The sequence below is a fragment of the Carassius gibelio genome, chromosome A23 (genome assembly GCF_023724105.1).
Source record: "Carassius gibelio isolate Cgi1373 ecotype wild population from Czech Republic chromosome A23, carGib1.2-hapl.c, whole genome shotgun sequence".
In the NCBI taxonomy this organism is placed as follows: Eukaryota; Metazoa; Chordata; class Actinopteri; order Cypriniformes; family Cyprinidae; genus Carassius; species Carassius gibelio.
The window spans coordinates 23,240,652-23,266,371 of NC_068393.1; the positions used below are offsets into that span (position 1 = coordinate 23,240,652).

The 25,720-nt window shown below is 36.4% G+C and overlaps 1 protein-coding gene across 3 annotated transcripts in view; it reads right to left on the minus strand.

The window, feature by feature from the left end:
- LOC127944782 (plexin-A1) overlaps positions 1–25,720 on the minus strand; it is a 205,945-nt gene that overhangs the window by 22,735 nt on the left and 157,490 nt on the right. For all 3 annotated transcript variants that reach the window (XM_052541031.1, XM_052541032.1, XM_052541030.1), the window contains 8 exons: positions 17,866–18,017; positions 17,154–17,274; positions 16,494–16,630; positions 13,855–14,022; positions 10,179–10,272; positions 8,843–9,079; positions 6,870–7,013; positions 5,007–5,241 (listed from right to left, as the gene is read on the minus strand). In XM_052541031.1, coding sequence (XP_052396991.1) covers positions 5,007–5,241; positions 6,870–7,013; positions 8,843–9,079; positions 10,179–10,272; positions 13,855–14,022; positions 16,494–16,630; positions 17,154–17,274; positions 17,866–18,017 — 1,288 coding nt within the window. The remainder of the gene's footprint in view (positions 1–5,006; positions 5,242–6,869; positions 7,014–8,842; positions 9,080–10,178; positions 10,273–13,854; positions 14,023–16,493; positions 16,631–17,153; positions 17,275–17,865; positions 18,018–25,720) is intronic.

The window sequence follows — 25,720 nt, forward strand, 5'->3', positions numbered from 1 at the left end:
AACATTAGATTAAAATAAAATTTAATTAAGGTTTTATAAAAATTTATAGAATTTTTTCATTTACATTTAATCATTTTGCAGACGCGTTTATACAAAGCGACTTACAATTGGGGGATACATAAAGCAATTCTTCTTAAAGAGGCAGGAAGTGCTTGTAATACGAAGTTTTATATATATATATATATATATATATATATAAAAATATATATAAGAGAGAGAGAGAGAGAGAGAGGGAGAGAGAGAGAGAGAGAGAGAGAGAGAGAGAGAGAATTATTAAGGAAAGAAAATAGAATCAGAGTCACATTAACATGCTGTTTCAAAAAATAATAATAAATAGGTATTTAAATAATATGAATGAAGTAATTAATGAATTTACAGTTATGTAAGCTATTTACAACCAGCTACTAGGTCTTTATAAGCAACTCAAATATTTCCGTGTAGTTTTGCAGTGTAGATAAAGATAAAAAAAAATTGATCAGGGTGCATTTACAGTATAGTATACACTTGTGTGCATAATAAAATTTCTCATAATAGAAGTTTGATTTGCTTCAAGCCTTCCCTAAGTATGAATAAAAAATTACTTTAAATAAAGTGGTTGATTGGGAACTCATGAAAACCTGGTCACTGAGAGCCTTTTACGATAATAGGTACTTGCTGGGTAAACAGAAGCAATGCTAAGTCTGTCAATCTGTTTGTTTATCTGGTTTATGACTAATTTGGTTTTGCCATTCAAAAAGAGCGGGAGGGAAGAGACGTAAGAGACACAAAGTTCACGGGAAAAGAAAGTCAATTAATTGCATGAGTGGGTAATTAATAAAGGAGCGGAGCTTTTCATGCATAATTTCCTCCAGCTGTTGTTCCTCCTCATTGTCCGCTGGGATATGAATACTGAAACAAGAAGCTCCTACTCTAAATGAGGGTTTTTCATCTTAAAAATACTACACAAATATTATTCAAGATGAGCTGCCCAACAGGATTTCCAGTCTCCCGGCGAAAGTGAAAGGCATAAAGAGCTTTTAATTCAATGGTTCTTTCTGGTCAAAGTGCACTTGAAAGGCCTAACAAAGATTTCCAACATGAGGGATGGCCTTGTAATTCAATTTCACTTTATTACTTGGAGAGGCCCATATATTGTAAAGCACGAGGGGGCATTACAGACAACTTAAATGCGAAATTTTAAAGGCTTCCTGTTGTAGTGGTCAAAACATTACGCCTCTCAGGAAGCAGTAGCAGCAGCACTAGCACTGCCAAAGTCAGCCAGCAAAATATTTCCTTTAGCTTGAAAGGTTTCGTACACTGCTGATTATGCGTTTCTTTCTAAAATTGTTTCTTTAGTTGTGAAAGCACTCAAAGTGAAACAATTCCAATTACCATGATGTCCACACAAGCTTGCGCATACATTTCTCGGCAAATGTAAAACAGAGAAGCGAAGCTGATATCCCCACTGAGCATTCCCTGTATCTAAACCAGAGCTGGATAGCTCGCTAATTAGCCATTAGCCATTGTTTGTTTGTACTACTGTGCTCTCTGATGGGCTGCATCATGGCTCAGTAAGTGTCTGTACATGGTGAATCGCATGCCCCTGCACGGCTCGCTGGTCCACACCCCATGACCGTGCACATGCAGCGCCATCTCGACTCTAGCTATATAGCCAAACTAGAGGGCTAAGCGGTTTAGAGAGGTGGGATCGCATTTATACATTTGGGTAAATCTCATGATAAACGGCAAGAATAGGATATGCATATACACACATATATACACAGTGCTGCTTAAACATTTGTGAACCCTTTACAATGTCCTATGTTTCTGCATAAATATGACCCAATTCATCATCAGTCCTGAAAGTGGACAAAGACAACCCAATCAAACAAATGAGACATAAATGATACATATTTATTAATTAAGAAAAATTACCGTGTTACATTTCTGTGGGATACAAAAAGTGTGTGAATCTCTATGATCAGCTGTTAATTTGAGGGTGAAATAAGAGTGGAATGACTATCACGTGTCATTGCCTGCCCCGTATTATTTAGTGAACAGGGATCTATGAAAGTCTGATCATGTTTGCGGAAGTGAATCATGGCACGAACAAAGGAGATCTCTGAGGGCCTCAGAAAAAGAGTTGTTGTTGCTCATCAGGCTGGAAAAAGGTTACGAAACTATCTCTAAAGAGTTTGGACTCCACAAATCCACAGTCAGACAGATTGTGTAGAAATGGAGAAGATTCAAGGCCACTGTTACCCTCCCCATAAGCGGTCGACCAACAAAGATCACTCCAAAAGCAAGACTTTTAATAGTCTGTGAGGTTGCAAAGGAACCCAGGGTAACTTCTAGGCAACTAAAGGCCTTTCTCACATTGGCTAATGTTAATGTTCATGGTGTGCATGACAGAGTTGTAAGAATTAAGCCACTGATCTCCAAGAAGAGAATCACTGCCTGTCTGCAGCTTGCCAAAGATCATGCTGACAAATCAGAGAACTATTGGAGAAATGTTTTGTGGACAGATGTTTTGGTTTATATGAAAAGTGTTCTGTTTGGAGAAAAGAACACACTGCGTTCTAGCATAAGAACCTCATCCCATCTGCGAAACATGGTGGTAGTATCGTGGTTTGGGCCTGTTTTGCTACACCTGGGCCAGGATGACTTACCACCATCGATGGAACAATGAATTCTGAATTATACCTGCAAATTCTAAAGTAAAATGTCAGGAGATCTGTCGAAGAACTGAGTCTCAAGAGAAACTGGGCCATGCAGTAAGACAACAACCCAAAGCACACAAGTCATCTTACCAAAGGATGGTTAAAGAAGGTCAAAGTTAATGTTTTGGAATGGCAAAGTCAGACTCTGGACCTTAATTCAACTGAAATGTTGTGGAAGGAGCTGAAGCAAGCATTTCATAGGAGGAAACCCATATCATCACAGAGTTGAAGTAGTTCTGTACTGCGGAATGAGCTAAAACTAATACATGATCAGCAGTTACAGGAAACTTTACCTGCAGTTACTGCTGCAAAACTGGGTCACACCAGATACTTTAAGCAACTTTTGCTTTTGAACCGCACAGATATGTAACAATGGATATTTTTTCTCAATATATAAATGACAAAGAAAATATTTTTGTCTCATTTGTTTGATTGGGTTCTCTTTGTCTACTTTCAGGACTAAAAATCAATCAATTAATTTATCCATCCATCCATTCATCCATCCATCTATCTCTTGTGATTTTGGTCTAATGTGACATTCCTTGATGTGATTTTTTGAGATTGACTCTTTTGTAGCCCATTATTTTTCAATGGTCCTACAAAAACTTGTACTGCGCTGATCATTTTCATTGCTCTAATGCAGTAATTTCGTAAAATATACAGGGGGAAAAAAACCCCGATGTAACTGTCATGTATTTTATAACACAATTTTACTATTAAAATATTTTATAAAATCTAATAAAACTAACTTTTCTTTATCCAAACTTTTATTTGCCATTTCTTGACAGGTTTTGTAAGATTCACCCTTTTGCAGCCCATTATCTGACCCTGTTGGGACAGACTACGGGTTTGAGAGCTTTGGGTCATTACCAAGCAAATCCACTTCCAGCCCAAACAAGAAATAGCCAAGCTAAGGTCAAAAATATTTCGCAGAGGTTGTAAATAATGTCAGCGCATATGATCCAAATAAAATATTGATGTGCAGATTGAATGGCATTGCGATAACAAACTGTTCAGGTTGTCCACTAATGAAGGCAGTCGGCCAATCAGTGATAAATCAGGGCTAAAGAACATGACAGCTAATCAATCTCTACCAGTTCCTTCATTCATTTGGCAAGTAGTAAGTTTCCTTCATCATTCTCCCTATGCCATTCAGCCATCTCCCCCTTTCCAGTGAAAAAGACTGTTTGTTAGCTAGCTAGCTATTCGTTTTCATCCTCCTGACAGGGCTATGACCAGAGGGCCGACAGCCCTAAGATAATGGCCAATTAGACCCAGTGCATCTCTACGAGACCAAGTAGAGGCACTGGAAACCTTTAAGGCATATGGAAACTGCATTTCAAACTGGGCAGAAGACGGAATGCCATAACAGTGCAGCCCACTAACACCAACCTGTTACCAAGACATTTCTAACAACCATAACGATGTCACCATGGCGACAAGAAAACGGAAATACGTTAATGTGGAGCCTGAGAGTACACCGGCAGGTTTCACTTCAACAGCCATTTAAATTCTATATCAAATTCACTTTCTGTAATGGGGATGTTTATCTCAGAATGTGCCTTTTTGTATAAAACAGAATTTATAAATAAACTGAGAAGGTGTAAACAGTTATGTGTTACAAATTGATTAATACATTTATTAGGGTGTACTAGTAAATAAAAAATAAAATAAAAAACTATATATATATATATATATATATATATATATATATATATATATATATATATATATATATATATATATATATATATATATATATATATATATATATATATATATATATATATATATGAAATGCTATGTGACATTTTGTTTACAAGCTTTTATTGCCATCTTACAGCGGTTGAAATGCTGATTGAGTGATTACATGATGTTCATTCATGTTTATTTCATTTGAATGTTTATTGTTAGAATTTCCTGAAAAAAGGTGATAGTTAGAATGATGAGATTTTGTTTCTTGTCAAAAATAACAATATATAAAACTGGAAGTTTCCAATGAGGTATTTTTTTTATTTAAAATGTATATATGATTGCATTTTATATACTTTATGAATACATGTGAATATTGTATCTATCTATCCATCCATATATATATATATATATATATTTTTTTTTTTAATCCTGTCAAACGTGCACAAACTGACAGTCACCACCATAAGCATCTACTACATATTGTAGAAACATAATTTTCTGTAAAGTTCCTTTGTAACAATTTGTATTGTAAAAAGCGCTATACAAATAAACTTAATTAACCAATAGGTGCAAGCACTAAATGATATATGACTTACTAATAATTCATCTCACCTTCTTTGCACTCCAGAGCGACTCTAGACTCCAGGTTGTCCATTTGCAGCTGGAGTCGTTTGAGGGTGCGGTCTGCATCCCGGGACTTGCGCTTGTAGGCGATGAGCACAGCGATGATGACCAGCAGCAGGAGGCCTCCACCTCCTCCGATCCCGATGATGGCAGGCAGGGTGAGAAGGCTATCGGAGTAGATCTGCAGTGTGCCGGGGGAATATTCAAATCCTCCTGCCCGGATCTGTAACAGAGACACGGGAGACCTGGCTCATTGAGGTGCAGGAAGCAAATCTTGTGTAGCGGCCTGTGATCTGCAATTAGCTGCGATTAGCATTTATCATTTTGTTGTGGCAATTCGTTTGTGAGAATCAACTTTTTGCTTCAAGAATGCAACAGCAGCTCCACACAAAGACCCAAATTAAAACTTTATGAGCCAATCACATTTGCGAGACAAGCTAAGAGATTGAAAACCCATTTAGCTCGAAATGTCCTATTATTAAAGAATCATTTCAAGCTTGTATTTGGAAAATAGAAAATTTAACAAGGAACCGTGGGATTGTTTACACAGTTCTGTCTTGGCAAAAATCAATCCACACAGTGTCCAGGTGTTTGATTGAACCGTAAACGTGTTTGTACAGCAGAATAGTTAAACCTTTAAAACCAATTAGATTAAGATTCTAAAGAAAATCTGAGGATGTCTGTCCAATAAAACTTAGGGATACTTAGATATATTTTTTAATGAAATTTGTATTGTTAATGTTATGTAAATTGGAATCACTATGACTACAATTTGCAAGTTATCTACATAGAACTGCTTAGAGGGCATAATTTTGATTAATAAATCTATGATATATTTTTTCATTTTACCATCTAGTTGTTGAAAATTAAGGACAAGCAGTTAAATAAAATAAACTGCATATATATCAGTTTAACATATACATTTAGTATAATAAATTATTAATACATTTTATAAAGCAATTAACCTGTGACCGGAACGTTAATTCCAGTAAAGACTAGTCATATAATTAATTTGAAAACAAAATCACACCCCTCTTCAACAACTCACATAATTCGAGTTATCATTGATTAAAAAACTAATTATGGACAAAGTTCACACCAGTGTATAAATACAGTAAAATGCTTCAGCAAACAGCACTAACAGAAATATTTGGAATTGAACTTCAAGAGAACTCTAGTGCAGACATCAGGTGACTGTATGTGCTGCACCGCAGGCATTGTGTGCTTTCTAAAAAACTACAAAGACCCCTGAGAAAGCATGGGGTCAAAGATCCCAGCCATGCAAAATTTCCTAGAGAGACTCTGTCTAACAGGGGTCATGGTGGTCATTGCACAGCTGTGTGACGAACACACTCACATCACACACACATTCTCCAACTCTCACATACAGGCCAAAAGATACAGAAATCACACACACACTGAGAGCTGCCAGACGTGTCCAGTGCACAAATGACAGCCCATAAGTAGGCCACTGTACACAGGACAAGAGCACAGCTGTGTCTGCGTCTCCCCGGCTCACCTCACATCGCCTCTGAGTGCTTCACCAGGACGGCGACGCAAAGAGACACGTCTATTTCTGAACCAGCATTTCTCAAAGAGCATTTGTACAAACATACATTTCACACAATTTCTACGAAAACAATGTGACATTTGCCGCAAAAGTAACACAAATGAAGAAAACAGGCGTAAATATTTTTATTCTCTGAGCACGAATGACATGCTGTGGCAAGATAAAGAGTTTTCCTTCAGTGGGGCATTCGGTTGGGGTTAAGTTCATTCCTGAAAGCGAGTTGTCATTTCCAATCTTTTGACATTTGGTCAGTGTGAACTTGAGGATCTGTAAGTACATACCGTCACTTTGTGCTGGCCAGTGAGGTTGGGCCACTCGCATAGCAACTGGGTTTCAGAGAGTGTCAGAACACACAGAGCCTCTCCGATAAACACTGTGTAGTTCAGTCTGGAGTTACCAGGAGCGGCAGGAATCAAATTACGACCCTGTAAAGACAAAACAGTGGATTTCAGATATAAAAAGGAACTAACATGAACAGTTTTAACAAATTATTTTCCTCATGATTCTCATCAGGGCCTTGTCATGTACCGTAACATGTTAAAGCATCGACTATGCTTACAACTATAATTTGCATTAAAAATTAGTATTACCATTAGCAATATTTAAGATAAAATATTTGTTGGCAACAAGTAATTTATGTAAAAAATATAATATTTAATATACAGTAAATATAATTGCAGGACAGTATATATTATATAAAAATTTATTGAAGATTATAATTTTAGATTTGGATTTTTATTATTATTATCAAACATTTATGAAATTAAAATTGTAATGTTTATATTATTTGTACATATTCTATAGTGTGTTTGTGTGTATATATACTGTATATATATATATATATATATATATATATATATATATATATATATATAAACTTATTTGGGGGAAAAACAACTGTTGTGAATTTAAATAATTCATGTGTTTATGTGAAAGCATAATATTTTATTTAAATATAATTAGGATATATAATTATTATAAACAAAAACATTAACTGAAGATTATCATTTTCTATTTACATTGTTACTATAAACATTTTATACTCTAAAATAAAACGTAGAAATATAAAACTGATTATATATTATAATATTCTATTTGTATGTGTATACACAATATACAAAATTACATTGAAACATTTAAAAAATAAATATATGCTACATATGAAAATACAAAATTTACAATAAAATCAATTAAACTATGAAATCATACATTTAAATAATCATATTTGTTTTGTGTTGGCAACAGTGAACATGTTGGCAGGGCAAATATGTTTATAGAATATCTATAGATATCTAAAATATTCCTTTAAGGTGCTGGAATGGGTTTTCCAGATAATAGTAATGGTCTGTTAGTCTGAATTCAATTTAGCATCACACAACCTTGGACACGTAAAGGTCATGTAGATATTGATTTAAAAAAGCAAAGAAAATTCAAAAGGCTTGAACAGATATAAACATATCCTCCGACTGATCTCCTCAATGGAGATAAAGAGGAAGGAAAATAAAGGTCGGAAACTCTGCAGCCACATGTACAGAAAGAACAGGAAAGAGAAATACTGATGAATAACAGTAAAGCACCAACACCCCACACACACACACACACACACACACACACACCCCACAGGGTTCAGCGAGGCCACGGAATGACGCTCTTTAATGCAAATTCCGCTCCCTCTCTCTCATCTCATCCGTACTGCCAACCCCAGATCAAATTAGATGAGAAATTAATTGCGTGGAGAATGTGATGCATCTCCAGAATATCCATGATTATTTCACCAAATTGCATTTTCGTATTTTCCTTCGCTTTGCTAATGCATCAGGTTGTTTTCTCCCCTCACCCCCCGCCATCCCACCCCCCACGGGCCAAGCGGGGGATCGGGCATTAAGTAAAAAGGTTTCGTTAATAAATTCCCATTTAACGAAGAAATATCACCCGACATGTTTCGACTCTCACCTCAGCTGGTTTAAAGAAAAGAGAAGCTTTCGTTACAGGAGAAAACACCCTGTGTCTGTGATCAGCATTTTGAAGTTTAGAAACGAAGGGATGAAGACGCAGCGATAGGTATGGAGAAGACAAATTCGTACTTAGTTATTACTGTAGCTATTTTGCAGTGTTCTTCTGCAGCTTTTATTCAGGAAATGAAAATATGGGCAGAACAAGTGGCAACATGATCAGCAAATGATGCAAACTGGCCACATTAACCTCACATCAAAAACCACAGATCCATCAACCACTTGAAGCAAGAGATGTGCACCTTCAGGATTAGGGGAGATGTTGGTTTGAGCTCCAGAATGCCTGTGGGACTGAGGGGTTCAAAGACGGGGTCTGGGTAGTAGCTAAAGCTCTCGTTGACGACCACGAGGGCCTGGACGTTATCCATGTAGAAGCCGATCTCATCTGGTCCACTGCCAGTCTCAGCAAAGCCTCTATCTGAATCAGCCACCGATGGGGCCAGGCAGACCATAACGGAGTTGTTGAAAACTGTGCAGTTCTGAGTAGAAGTAGGGAAACAGGGAGACAGAACTTCATTTATTTTTTTTATTTTTTACAACATTTATTATGTTGAGTGTCAATTAAATGTGTTCATTATAAAAATGAAGTATACGTTCATATATATATATATATATATATATATATATATATATATATATATATATATATATATATATATATATATATATATAAATATATATATATATATATATATATATATATATATATATATATATATATATATATATATATATATATATATATATATATATGAAATCATAAATCAATTATATGAAAACAACATACAGTTCATTGATAAATAAACAACAAAAAAAGAAAAAGAAAATTATTAAAATAAATATACATTTATGTACCAAATACATAAATTACATAATTTAAAAGCATTGTACTATTTGCATTACATACATTGTGCTATTAATTTAATTCAAATATCTGACTACTTAAATAATAAAACATTTTTTTATTTTTATTATTAATAATAATAATAATATTTGTTGCTGATCTTGTTCATTTCTCGCACCAATTTCTTTTGAATGTACTTTCTGCAAAGTACTGTAATGTATTTTAAATCATATCTATCTTTGGCCATTCTCAGGGGAAATAACTGAATAAATAAATGTGATCATTTAAATGCATAACATAATTTGCATGACATATTTTGTGTATTACAATATTTAATTGATTGACCCTAATTTCAATTAAATGGGACACAAACTATGAGTTGTGACAGCAGAAGGGACGTCAGATAATTCAAATGTTACATTATAACATTTTAATGCGATTATGATAAACACAGAGGTCATTTAAACTGAGACTGTGAGGAAAATACATTTATAAAAAGAAAATACATTTATAAAAAGAAAATAACAAAAAGCGACACAGAGATACTTCTCTGACCTTTCTCAAGATAAAAATGCTGGTTAGGATTGTGTGTTGCTGTTACCTTAAGTAACACAGTGGCAGGGGAACATGTGAAAGCTTTTGTGAAATTAACTTTAGAAACAAGTAAGGAAGAGCCTAATGAAGTGGAAGGTAGATTTCAGGAAAGGTAAAGGTCAAGGAAACCGAATACTTACATGGAAGGACTCCGCAGAGCCGTACTTGGCGCGGATCTTGGGTTCTTTAATGGTGGCCAGGTTGGTGCCGCTGATCGTCAGCAGAGTCCCACCACTGGGAAGAGAAACAGGAAGTCATCATCGCAACATGATGGGCACAGATCTCACACAACAACCCGATCTTACAGTCTAGCTCAACTCTTGGCCTTGAAATTGGAAGAAATATCAGTCTATCAAGCTTTTCCTCCCAAAGGGAGGCAAAACAGAGCAGAGGTAATATATCCCATAATCACTTTTGGTGATGAGACACAAAAAGGATTTTCGCGAAGAGCCAGGCGTTTAAAGACATTCTACCTCTACATATGCGGCACCCGTTTCATAAGTCGTAACAGAGGCTGAGATTTGGTGATATTATTTTTACAGCTTTCAGTCAGCTTGTGTCAGCTTCAAGGCTAATTATAGGCTAATACACTTTAAATTTGTAAAATGAGAGATTTAATCTGGTAAAAAAAAAAAAAAATCTACATCTAGGCTGAGAATGTTCCTCCCTCAAATGTACATGCCTCTTTTTAGTAAAAGCAAGCAGCTAAATGCTAATGCTAACTGATTAACCCTTTAACTTAATTTCTTTCAATAGGCAATCTGTTAACCCTACAGCTCAGTTTGTCTTACCAGCTGTTTGGAGACCTGCTCGTCCACAGCTCACTATACTGTATGTGTGGAGCTCTTTCAGTCCCTCCTCTTTCTATATCTCTGCCTGTCTCAGTGAAAAATCCCTCTTAACTCAGGTACAAGCTTCAGGGAACAAGAAAAAGGACACCCTGCCTACAAATAGATCCTCTGCCCACTACTATCTGAGAAGATATCTCATTCCAGTCACAGTGCTCAAAAGTATGCAACTGTACACTTATTGTAGTGCAAGCATGCAGCCCCTGTTATTCTACTACTGTGGCAGAAATCAACCACAGTACTCAAGAGTTCAATAGTGTTACCATCAAATGACATTAATCCAGAGGTGCTAGCTGAAAATATGTTGTCAGTTGAATTTCAGCTAACTGAAATAACTCAGCAAAGGTTATATTAAGTGATATTATACTGGCATATTAATATATAGTATATAAGGAGTCTGTCTGTATATATTCGAGTCTGTAATGTACTAGCATAGCTAGTTTTGAGCCTGACTTGTTTCCTGTTTGTTTTGTTCTCTTGGCATCCGTCTTTGTTTGATGATGCTATATGTACCTTGGGGCTTCTGTTTTTTTTTTTTTTTTGGCTGATCGAACACAAAATCATTTTTAAGATACTAATTTGCCGTGGGTTCCCTATTTCCTTATACCAACGTCTTGTGTTCACAAGCTTGTTGACACAGGAGGTCTGTGGTTTTGAGTCTCGCTGATGTCTCTGCTTGTTTGCCTCTGTGACACCTGCTGTGCCATGGTCCTGAAGGGCATTTTCAGCTCAAATCAATAGATTCACTCTGCGCAAACTAACAGGCTCTAGGGCCACAACTTTTGGGTTCCAGTTAGGTCTATTCAAGCTAGGGGCGACTTCTGCACATGCAGAGTTATTTCCGGTACTGCTTTGATCCCTGGGTGTGTGCGTTTGTTTTTCAGAGGCAGATGGAAGAGAGGAGAGGTACCATTGTACACACTCCTGGGGGATAATGGCCCCTTTCAAAGTAGGACTCAACAGAGAGAGTGCACACTTGACTGTAGTGGCCTGGGTCAGCAACAAAACACACAGTCACACAGACACACGGTTGTGAGAATACGCGTGTCGTGACATAACCGACTCCTGAAGAAGAAAAAGCCAAGAATTTCTTCAGTCAAACTCAAGTAATATTTTACATATTTCACAGTTGTGTAAATATATGAAAATTGACTCATATATTTTACAGAATTATACAATAATTAAAATAAAATATATAAAAAAAAAAAATCTTTTTTTTGACAGTACTACATACTATACAGACAATACATATATATTATACAATTTTGTGCCAAATTAAATGTATCACTGAGAGCGGATGTTTAAACAGACACTTTCTTTCTAAAACAGAATTATTATTATTATTATTATTATTATTATTATTATTGGCTGATATTAAGCTGTAATGTGAACCAGACCTTTTTCTGTTTAGTAAGAGGTCTGGCTTCAAGTCTGAGACTAGGAACATAAAAGTAGGCAGAAACATCAGCAACTATTCAAATATTGTAAAAAAAAAAAAAAAAAAAAAAAAATACACAGATACCCACTAAATGCATAAAGTCAAAAGCTTTGCTCTATAGCTTTACATTTCTCACTTGTTTGCTCTCTGAGAGCATACTGCTGACCCCACACAAAGGTAAATAAGAAAGTGAGTGACAGAAAAAGAGAAGGAGCGAGAGAGAGTGCGTTAAGAGCTTCTTTTTATCTACAGGCTTTTAAAGAGCTTGCTCTATAACCCGCAGGAGCAATGAAGATGCAGGTGATAAGTGCTCCATCCTGCCTGCCCCATCGGACACCTGATGGTGTTTCTATGGACTCTGTGTTTTCATTTCAGCCCAGACACTGACAGACCAGACATGCTTTAGTGCAAATCGCTGCTCCTCCCTGGAAAGCTGCAAAATCATGACTTGACAGCAGCTCTTCTCATAGGTGCAGACATCTGATCCCTAAAATAATCTAATTTTCAACCTCTTAATGAGTTCTGCGCATGTGTCAAGTGAAAATGTAATACAAATGGCTTCATATTGATTTTTATTACTTCTTTGTTGTATCAACTTCCAAGGAATTGCCACAATTTAAATTTTGCCATTTTTTTAAAATAAATAATAGAAAGTAGATAGATGACAGAAAATGATGACAAGGGAACTTTGACAAAAAGTGGGCCAGTTGTGAATCAATGACTACCACATGAGCATGTGTTGGAGAACAGGCTAACCACTCCGAAAAAAACAAGGTGACATTTTAAAATACCTTCTGTTGAGGATCGACATGTCTAGATCCAGCGTACAAATTATAAAAAAAAATAAAAAATAAAAAAAATTCTGTGAGCATTTTTGCCCAGCAACTGACTAAAGTCCATCATGTGAAACATCGAGCACATTTAGCGTTTTCTAAGTGATTTCAAAAATATAATTTCTCTGTGTAATTATATTTATAGTCGAGGTGCAAACAACCCTATTCTCCTAGAATTAGAATAATTATTAAAACTTTATAGTTATCGTTATTGTTACAGTTATCATCTTTGGTGTAAACAGGCATTCAATCTACAATATAGTTAAAATAAATTTGATGTGTGTTACTTAAAAATAGCTTGAATTTACAGAAAAGTTGTCCTCCATCTTCATAAAAAAGAAAAATGTAATAATAACAACAACAATAATAATTGTCCTCCATCTTCATAAAAGAGAAAAATGTAATAATAATAATAATAATAATAATAATTATTATTATTATTATTATTATTATTATTACCTGTTTTTTGTTTTGCTTTACGAAGCTACAGGACAATGAAGGAATAAAAGAGACAAGATCAGGAAAGAGACTACTGCTTAATATATTAAGGCACATAAACAAAGCTCTAGGCCATGGTACAAAACAAAAACAACAACAACAAAAATTGCAGTCAGGCTTTCACTCTATTCTGAAATCATAATGTTGCAATTTTAATTTAAACTCAAACGATGGTCCATGCAACTGTTGTGTGGCCTACCTAGCAATGCTCCAGTCCGGGTCTATCTTCATGATGGTGGGGTCCTCGGTGTAGTTAAACTTCACATCGGGGTTCCTCAGCTCAGCAGAGTCTATGTCCACCATAACTGGAGTGCTTCCCGCAATCGCGCCGGCCGGGGTCACGCACACGATCTCTTTAGAGCTCCGCCTACAGTCATGGACGAAGCGTTAGAGAAAGAGCAACTGAAGTATTTACTGTAATTCTCATCAGAATCAAATCATGTGTCGAGTAAGCATGTCAACATATTTCTATTTTATCACAACACAGATTCTGTACTCGGTAAGAGTTAAGTTTGTTTGATAAAGCTCCATCATTGTGTTAACAAACATATGGGTTTCAAAGACTTTAGCTCTTTTTTTCTCAGTCTGCTTCACTATCTCCTTCTGTACTGGAGACGTGCCTGCAATCTCCATGCACATCCCCTTAACACGTTGCTATGGGAACGCTTTTCAAGATGCATACCCCAGAAATCCTCTGAAGACTGCACATATTTTGACAAGGTGGTTGTCACAAAAAAAAAAGATGGAATAGTGCAGAGAGAGAGAGTTATTTTTTTTTTTATATATATCTTTTTATATCTGTGGAGTGAATAAGCCACAAATTTCCTCAAAGGTAAAATATACAGACATTCAACGGCATGAAGAGCAGAATTGCAATCATTGCTTTGGGATATTTTTTTTATTTATTTTTTAGATTTAGCATTTTAAATATGTAATTTGGATTATAGACATGTAGAATAAATCTGAATATGAATTAACTGAATATTATGAGTGGAAGACAAAACACACACGAAAAAGAAGCAGGGCATCTGAAAGGGATGTTTCGACCGAAAAACGAAGATCTTGTGGCTTTTGAATCCTGTTTGACAATATTTCTTCTGAATAACATAAAAGCAGATGTTTCACAAAATGTCCTAGCTGCCCTTTCCATGAAATGAAAGCGCAACAGGGACTACAGCTATCAAGTAGGGATGGGCGATATATCGCATGCTGTTGTCATGCGTCTGCGATAACGAACACAATATTGCATAGCTTGTCCGTGATCTACGGCTCTGTCTATTAAATGCACCTTCATTTGAAAGCAGGTGATGGCTATTTACCGCTAATCAGGGGACCGGCTTTACTGACGAAATGTGCGTCACAATCGCATGCGATATATCCACCTATCAAGCAAGACTTTCAGTGAATACTTAATTAAATTTTTGTCTGTTCCTCATATATATATTTTTGGCTTATAAAGACTTAGAACATAGTGCATATGATGTGTGTACTACTTTCATGATACTTTATTGGAAGAGAAATCATTTACTCATCCTTATGTCGTTCGAAAACTATGACTCTCTTTCTTAATAAAAGATGAAATGTCGCTGTTTTCCCAACTTTCTTCGGAGAAGAAAAATAAAAGTCACACAGGCTTCAAATGACGTGGGGTAATTGTGGATTTTTGGGGCATGAAAACCCCCTAGTCTCCATCCACTTTCACTGTGTTGAAGCCAGGAGTGTGAACATTCTTCAAAACTTCTCCTAATGTGTTTTATAGAAGAAAGAGTGTCCTATAAATTTAAAATGACATGTGGTGGGGTAAACGATGACTTAATTTACTGTAAATTTCTGGGTAAACTTTTTGAGAAATGAATGGCCCTAATCTCCAGAGTGAACATTCTTCAAAACTTCTCCTTTTAATTTCCACAGAAGAAAGGCTTGGAATGTGAGGGTGAATAAATGGTAAGAGAACATTGATTTTTGAATGAACTATTCCTTTAACAACCTCGCACAATGGGTTAACAGGAAGTGGACTTTCTATCTGAAGTGAATCCTGGCTCTGAGACCAGGTGTGGCTGACGTCTCAGTCAGCAAGAACCGCGGTAATCCTCATTCTCTCCCTTTCTCATGTCTGAGACTTGGCAGCGAGACAATGTGTTTATTCCCTGCTGCAATGCAGAGCGGTCTGGTGCTACAGATAGACAGGTGGACGCAGGAACACTCATTCACTGTCCTCGTCCACAAACGGAAGCACACAATCGACTGGGACTGCCTGTGCCATAACATGGCTGATGTTCTTGCCTTCAAAGTGTCTCTTTACGCTGTAGACACATGCCGGTGGTTAAAAAAATGGGCCTAGGCATTTTGACTGAAGGAATGACAGGTTGACGTGCTAAGGTGAGAAGCTGAAGACAGATTTTTGGAAGGACACAGATAAAGACAGAGGGAGACAACTTGGCAGACAGAGCGAGAGACAGAAAAGAACAACATTAACGAGCAAGTGGAGATTGTACGTTGGCAAATGCTACACCAAAACAGCCAACAGGCTAACCATCAAAACGACTGGCGCAGAGCCTATAGAACGTATAAAACAGTCAAACAAACAAACAGAAACTGTATGACAGACAGAAACACAAACTTAGAAAGAAAACCAGAGAGATGGATGGATAAAACAATAGCAAGACAGACAACTGTATGCTTTTTTCAATGTTTGGGGCTTTTGCCTTATTATTAGACTCTGAAAGCTTGTTTTCCTTCTCAGAACTGTGAGTTTATATCTTGCAATTGCAAGATATAAACTGCTAAACAATGGAACAAACTAAAGATAAACAAAAGATAAAGAAGATATTTGCTCACTTTTTAAAGTGACAAGAGTGACGCCCAATGTTGACCACCACAGAGCTGCCAGCGTTGAGATGGTTTCCTTCAATAGTGATTCTGGTTCCTCCTGAAAGAGGTCCCTGAGCGGGCTGGACACGGCCGAAGTATGGCGTCTAAGGAAGAAATTGACAAATTGAAGAAGCACTTTGTTTGTTATTGTCATCTTATTTTATACATTATTAGTAAATACATTATTTGTTCTCATGTGTAAATCCCTTTGGATAAAAGCGTCTGCTAAATGATTAAATGTAAATGTAAAAAGCCACAAACTTTATGCATGTAGAACTTGGTTGGCAAGATTTTTAAAAGTTTTTAAAATAGTATCTTTTATTGACCCATAATTACATCATCACAATTTAATAAAAAAACAACAACAACTTATTTGCAATTTAATTTTTTATATCATTTATATCTGTAATGGAAAAGCTGATCAAAAGAACAGCATTCATTTGAAATATAACTCTTTTGTCCATTTAATCCATCCATCCCCTAAAAGTAATGTAAAGAATAAAAAAAACAACCTTTGAACAGTAGTGCGTTTATATGCACATTTGGAATTACATGCATCCATTTTGCATTTAAATTATCCAAAAGACAGGAAGATCTGATTAAGGATTAAGTGTCTTAGACACTCACCACAAAGGTGAAAGCCCTGGGTGAGAGGGCTCTGTAGTCAGCCAGGCAGTCCCTTACACACACCTCCACCTGGGCTTCCTGCACACGGTATCCTGTGGCATCATTCAGAAGACACACAATCCTGTGGAAGATGAAAAACATTGGAATCCTCTTTAGGGTTTCTGATTAACAGCACTGCTAAGTTACCAAAAGTCTCAAAGGGAGGAAGGTGAATGGATACATTTATATGATACGGTGTAAATATTATTACTATAATTAATCTGTGTCTGTTTACTAGCCGGGCCAGACATAATCTGCAGACATGTTTATGCATTTTCTACACTGATTTCTGCACTGCAAGGATACTTGATTTCGATGTGGTGAAATATGGTAAATGGAACTACTAGAAGCGTATGCTAAAAGAATAATCAGTAACCAGAGCTAACAATGTATTAAAAATGCACTCTGTGGATTGAGATTGACAGATTATACATTGAAAAGTAAGAGTGTTATGGACCTTAGCCATGTTAGACAATAGTATAATCCACGGAACACACTGTACTGTATTTCTATTCCTCACAGCCTCAGTTTAATCTCTGTCAAATACTAAATATGGCTCTAATCAAGTAACTTTTTAATAGTGCTTTATACAGTAGCGATTGTTTCAAAGCAGATTCACAGTACTGAAAAAGGACAGAAAAATTGAAGCCAAAATACTTTATGTAATACCCACCTTTCTGCACTAACGTATTCCTCTTCAATAGGAACACAGGGTACTTTTCCCAGCCGAACCCCTGTCATAATGTCCCTAAACTGCAGACCCAGGTTCTCTCCAGTGATGGTGAGTCTGGTTCCGCCTTGCCGTGGTCCAGTCTCAGGAAACAGCTGTAAAATGAAGGAAATAGAGACAGTTTCACTGGAGATGGAGATTTAACTGACTATAATACAACAAACTACATTTTCGTTTTGGACATTTTGCTATGATGTGCAGAGAGCAGGACCAGGAAATGTAAGAAAAGAACGATACTTTGACATATTATTTTACATTCTGATATATGTAGACCATATAATATCTTTCTGGTATGTGGACAGGTCTTGGCATTGAACCCTGTAGCTCCTTATAGTCTTGCAGTTCCAACACAAACTCAGACGCCTTGCATTTTAATGAAGACAAATCACCCCTCGGCACAGGGGAGCAGAAGCCCCTATGCTGGGCTTGGTGAGACACCCCCCTCCAACCCCCCTCCATCCGTCCTCTAATTGAAACTTATTACCCAGGCTCCCAGATCCACGCTTCAGAGCCGCATGGCGCAAGGCAGTAGGATAATGTGATTTATTTAGCCGGATTATTCTCCGTAACGAGGACAGGTGTGGCATGACAAACAAATATGGTGAATGATGAGCAGTGGTAACAGCAGGATGGCGACCTGTAACAGCCATCATGAGGTAATTATAGGTACTCTGTTTGCCTGATCTCCCGACCACAGGGTCTCCACAGAAACCTGGAGCCGACCCTCAGCTACATCACTGCCATAATGGCTGAGGGCCTAGAATGGAGCCCTGGGGGACCCCTATGTGGAAAATTTTGTAGCACAGCAAACCATATATTCAACAAGTGTGAAATAAGAATGTTTGCAATGAAATTCTAATTTTGTTTTTGGTAATGCCTCAGCCTCACTGTAGAATTTGAACTGGAATGGCAGGAAAAGAGATTTAACAAACTTTTTAACTTTGGTGCACTGCATTGGATAAAACAAAAAAATAAAATAAAATAGAGCAGAAGATTTAACGGACCATAAAACAGCAAACCAAAAAAAAAAAAAAAAAAAAAAAAAAAAAAAAAAAAAAAAAAAAAGAAAATATATATATATATATATATATATATATATATATATATATATATATATATATATATATATATTTTTTTTTTTTTTTTTTAAAGGAGACAAAATATTTTTTGGACTGCTGTTCATGCCTCTACTATGCAAGCTTTCATGTATGTGGTTTCCAAATATAAAGAGTTCAAATCCCCAAATCAGAGGATTTGACTCACTGTAGAATTTGTAGAATTTGAACTGGAATGGCAGGAAAAGAGATTTAACAAACTTTTTCACTTTGGTGCACTGCATTGGATAAAACAAAAAAATAAAATAAAATAGAGCAGAAGATTTAACGGACCATAAAACAGCAAACCAAAAAAAAAAAAAAAAACAATATATATATATATATATAATTTTTTTTTTTTTTTTTTAAAGGAGACAAAATATTTTTTGGACTGCTGTTCATGCCTCTACTATGCAAGCTTTCATGTATGTGGTTTCCAAATATAAAGAGTTCAAATCCCCAAATCTGAGCTTCTGTGTTAAAATCCCAAAATCAGTGCTTCGGTGTTCTGTTATATTTTCTGTAGACTGTTTTGCTTAATTTTGGCAATCTGGCAACCATCCACACACTCGTAATACATTATGGAAGTGCCAACGATGATCTGAATACAAGTTTAGTGATATCCATGTGAGATGTTCAGAATTTGTCATTCAGCCAGTCTGTGTTCTGTCATGAGATCTCGACTATTTTGTTTGCGATTGTGGTTGCTGATTAAATGCACTTATTCAAACACTGTTGTTTTTATAGAGAAACATTATTGCGATTTGGAATTATTCAGTTAAACCATTATGCAGCATGATGAAAATGTGGTGAAAAGTTTATATTGTCTAAAACCAGACTAAAATGCTCAAACTTTTAGTTGACTAAAACATGAATAAACAAAAACAGGATAAGGTTGACTAAATATGATAATTAAAAGGCACATTTGATACAGGATCTTAGACTAAGAGTAATTTCAAAGACTAAGACTAAATTAGAAATGGCTGACAAAATGAACACTAATTTAATTGAAATTCAATTCACTTTAATTCCACATTCTTAAATTCAAAGTTGAAATCTGAGAGACATTTTCAAATTAGTGCTGAATGGCATAAAAACCTGTTGTATTCATTACTGACAAGAGCCAGCCAACTGAGATTGGCTTGGCTGACTACACACAACTTCTTTATACCTGGAACAATGTAAGGAGTATTGATACAATGAGCACTTTTGAGAAAGATGAATTCACTAGATTTTCTAGCAGACTCAATGCAAGTCCAGCCTCGCAAAACTTCATTGACTGACCAGTTCCCCAGGAACCTCAGTTCCTCAGACCGCACTGCAATGTCAATACAACAGCCTAACAAGCAAAATAGATTCAAGCTGTGTTGATAGAGCTTGTACTGTAATTCGGTAGTCTTGACTTGAAAATCAAAGAATTTGGACTGAAGCCTGTCACTCGGGATTACACTAAAATTAACCTACATTAGATAGTCTTTTATTATGTTCAAAACAATTTATGAATTTCTAATTAAATCAGCCTTAGAGCGAAATGACAGATAAAAATAAAATCTCTCAACACAAGTGGGAAAACACTAATATACATACACATTCTCCCCCAGGACCTTGTTAAATTATACACAGTTAAGTAAATCTTGCTTCATTATCAGCTCTGGGTAATGATACATTTCAAAAAATATATGCAATTACTGAGATTAAAGTGCACCAGAATGCACAAAGTCTCCTGACGATTTCCAGTGGCGAGATTATTTCTGTTTGTGTGTCGCATTCCCCCAACCCTATCCAATACGTGGGAGGATGACAATGATGGGAGAGTGGGAGGAATCAGAAAAGATGGTGGGTGAAAAGAATAGGGGCAGACTGGGGCATCTGAAGAACCCAGTCTTCCAGATCCCATCCGCCCACAGGCCACCTGCACAGTGTGCATGTCTTGACGCTTTCCTGATGTTGCTGTCTGTCTGTTTGTCGGTCTTTCCCTTATATTCATCAGCAAGTTGGTTCTTCATCTTTTGGCAATCACAGAAATGCAGCATGGGTAACACCTGTCAAAAACCAGCAATCGATCTACTTGCGCACTTCAGCCAGACACACAACACAGTTCTGTCTGGCACCCCCTTTTTCCGTACGTCTACGGCTTTATGCTTTCTGGTGTAATTGAGGTTAAGTGTCTTTGCTTATGAGTACAACAGCTTCACTTGGGATTTCACCCAGAAAACCTCCTATTTATAGAGCCTCCACCAATCTACTGAAGAATGGAAAAACGCAACAACCTTCTGCCATAACTGTCATTTCAGCTATGCAGCTTTCCAGGGCCCTAATTTGCTTCCTTTTATTCCTATTTTCCCATCCAATATTGCTTGTTTGTAGCATATGTTCTCAAATCCCTCTCCCCCTTAGCCAATCTTAGAACCTCGCATAGACCATACACTCAAAAATTGCCTTTTCGTACAGAGCGATGCCAATAAAGAATACAGCATAACGAAACAAGAAGGGACAAGCAGTCAGTAATTGGTTTCAGAGGGGTTGTTTTACATGTAGCTTGGTGGCGTCCAATCATGGCCAGACTTGGATGGGCGGCAGCAGAAGTCCGTCTCCCAAAAGGAACATGAGGCTTAAGACTATTTTCATTTGTTACCTACATGAAGAGAACATAAACCAAATCATCCAATCAAAGGCCCACTGCCTCCCATGCATGTCTCACTTCATCTCGCTGCATAAAAAACAAGGCAGAACATCATGTATATTTTACATATTTCAGTGTCAAAGCTTATCAGAACTGCTTGCTGTTTACAGAGGTGCGATAAAGGTGTGTGTTTGTGTGTGTGTGATAATGAGAGAAAATCCCAGATAAAGAAAAGAATGTTTGGAATAAGAAACCTTGCTCTTGCCTCCAGTTAGGTGCGCGTTCCTCTGCTGTAATTAGAAAAGGAGAAAATCTACACTGAGCAAGTTAATGCGATATTGATGCCGAAGTGAAGAGATGCTTTTTGCGAAAAACTTGAGCTAAGGAGCAGTTTAGGAGGGACTTTTTCCCCATGATTGTCAGGGTTTCTCTACCCAGCATATTGCAAAACTTACAGTTACTGCCATTTAGATGAATGGTAACGCTTACAGCTAGCTCTCTCCAGGTATTATAAACTTCTATGGCCCTTAGAATGAAAGAGGAGCACAACTTTGACATAAGCAGACAGCTTTAACTGAGACACAAAACAGCAGACAATAAGACAGACATAAAGCAAATTCAATTACAACTCACACCCAGGGGTCTTTCTGAGGAGACAGAGACAGAAAATCCCAGTTTAAATACTCTATTCCAAATGAAATTAGAAGCTTATCCACCGGTTAATATACGAAGTCACACGGCTCTGAAGTGAATGGAGAAGAAGCAAGGGAATGAGTGTGGTAGGAAAAAACAGACTGCAAGAAAAGAATACAATATATAGGCACAGTGTAAAATTACTTGTGCTAAGATATTATATGGAAAGTTATTGCTCTATCCTGGGCCAATAAACAAGTTTGCTGCTCACAGTTGCTAGTTTTGTTACCGTTAACTAACTTAATTTAATAAAGTAAATTGTTAATTGCAAAAAAGCTTTTTATTTTTATTAAAGTTACTTCAGTTTTTCATGACAACATTCAAACGTTTAGGTTAAACTACTAAAATTACTGACTGAACTAAAACTGAAATAAATAATAAATAAATACAATTATTTGATATATATCTAAAAAATAAGATGTCAAAAACAAAAACAAAATGACTATAAAATAAAGATATATTCTTAATGTAAATGAAACAAATTGACTACAATATAAAAACTTCAGTAGTATTTAAATAATAATAAAATAACATTAATATTTTCACTTGAACATGAAGATCAGAGGGAATGAAAACCTTAGTATGCTAAGTAAACTAATGATGATAAATATCCCCACTGACTATAAAGCGGACGATTTGATTTGCATTGCTAAATATCAAATTATTCTCAAAATTTTAATGAAACCATTTATTGCTACAGTTCCAAATTCTGGGCCAATTGGCTACTAATTCCCTTTTATTTACTCACCAAAGGCGATTTTACACACATTTGGCGAGTGTTTATTTGGACCTTGTTCACTACCCTTCTGTGTTCCCTCAAATAACATCAGAGATGTACCATAAATGCTCAAAAATGAGCCTGTGAAGAAAATGCAGCCTGTGGTAATGTTTAACATTTTATCATTGGTTTGAACTCATTAAATCCATAGTTTTTCCATCTTTCACAACTTACAACTCTAAATCAAACATGACCATTGTTTGGTCATGAGACATAGATAGAACATACAATGCTTAGTGTCTCGTCTCTGAAGGCAACACATCTGATCTGAGAGCTACTTTGGAGGGAAAAGTCTGTAAATATAAACTCAAATTTAGTTTGTTCTTCACATCCCAGTCAGCCGATTCTATGTGAACTGAAAACAAGCGTACTCCATTCCCTTTCTTTGTCTCTACCGCTTCCTTTTCTGTTTCTCCTTTCATTCAAGCTTTCAGTTCTGGTTATAGAGCGATAAGTAAGCAGAGAGACAAGCATGAGCTAACGGATTAGCAACTGTGCCACTGGCAATTACCCAGTATCAGGGGCTAATCTTACTGAGAGACATCGCTGTCTCTTAGACTGCCAGCTGCCAGCACTGGCACACCGCAATATATTAGCATCAATACACCGCTGCACAGCAATAAAAGCACAGTGAGAGATCTGTTTGGCACAGCCACCGTAGGAAACTTAAAATGGAGGTCTATTGTCTCTTTTTCTTAGATGAAGAGCATATGTGTAATAAAAACTGAGAAATAGTACACCATCATTAGCATACAGGAAGTTAACATATGGCTTGCTCAAGGGCACCTCAAGTCATGGTAATTGCTGGCCTGAAACTCGAACCGACAACCTTAGGGTTAGGAGTCAAACTCTCTAACCACTAGGCCACGACACCCCCCTAAGGCTATGCTAAGTGCCTCAGGATAGCCTTGGTGGAGTTTTTTTTATTTTATTTTATTTTTCTGTGGTAATCAACATTATGCCACTAATGCAGTTGACTGAGCTTATTTTGTATTGAAACAATATTTAATATAATTGTATTTAATATTTTATTTCTTTAAATTGTAATTTGAACACAATGGTGCTTCAAAAAACCCAGGAAGACTTGAGGTTTCTAACAGAAACCTAAAATGTAAACGCTGATCTAAAGAACCAATAAACGAAAATATTAATTACAAGAACCAGTAAGTTTTTTATGTACTTTATAGGTTCTTTGCAAACCACTAATGAACAACCTTCATAATCAACAATGCTCTGCAAAATACAACACATGATAAATGCTCACACTAGGGATATGCTGGTATCAAATTTTCCTGTTGTGATTAATTGCTCATGATTTTATCACGGTGAACGGTATTATCACGGTATTTAAATTTAGTTTTAAAAAGTGCTCAAAATATAGTTTAATATAATAGGGTAAATAACTTTTTTCTAATAACAAAATAACTGAACATTTAAATAAAATAAAACAATAAAGAAAAATATATAAAGTTAAAAGTTTTGCACAGATTAAAGTGCAAAAGAACTATAAAGACCCATAGGTGTCACTTTACAATCTCATTAGTTAACCATTAACATTCACAATAGCTTCATTTGCTACAGAAGTTATTAATCTTTGTTAAAGAGCCACACAGATGGGAAATAAAAAATTACCTGTATTACAGTGTATGATGTAGCTGTCCATCAGTGTAAACAATGTGCAAAGTAATTAAACCAAAAAGTACACGATTTATAAAGTTATTGGCTTCTAAAGTAAGGAGTCGACTCTGAATCGCTGAAACGAGTCGTTATAGATTTCAAATCTTTTGCCCATCTCTATGTACGTCACTAGGAACACTTTGCATAATAATCTCCGCCTACCATCTTGGGAGAAACGGAACTCTGACCTGCCCCACCCCCCACACACAGACGCTCTGGTTGGTGTGAGAGCATCATGTCGAGGAGACGGTGTGTTTTTAATTGTAAAGGCAAGTTTGTTTTATTTTCACTGCCAAAGAATGAAGATCAGAAGAACCAATGGCTGAAATTCATTTTTACCACAATACCAGAGCAGTACAACAAATCCCTTTTGTTGTGTTCAAAACATTTCACTGATGACTGCTTTTCTAATCTCGGTGAGTACACGGCGGGATTTTCAAAGCGTTTGGCCATAAAAGAGGGTTCATTACCAACTTTATTTAGACCAACAAGCAACTCCGAATTACAACGCGAAGTATGATTATGAAGTTATGTGTTTGTTTTCTCCCGAGCGTCTTATCAGTATGTATGCTGTCTGCAGACTTTGTCTGTGCTGATCTTCATTTACAAACACGTCATTAAAATGAAGTGTAACAAGTGCTGCCAACAGATATTCTGTGATAAAGTAATCCATATGAAAACAACGCGATGTCTGTTTTTCACGTCTCCCTTCATTATATCTAATGTGATCACACCCCCGCGCTGAACGCACTATTCCGATTCAAACTGAAGCGTGCGGCTTGAATACACCCACACAGAAGAAAAAGCAGCGAGACTGTTCAAGTTTTTTTTTTATTTTACTGTTTGCTTCGCGATGAGAGGAATAAGACATAATTCACCCCAAAAAGATGCTAACACATTGTTTACCATGAAGTTGTGTGCGGAACAACCAAT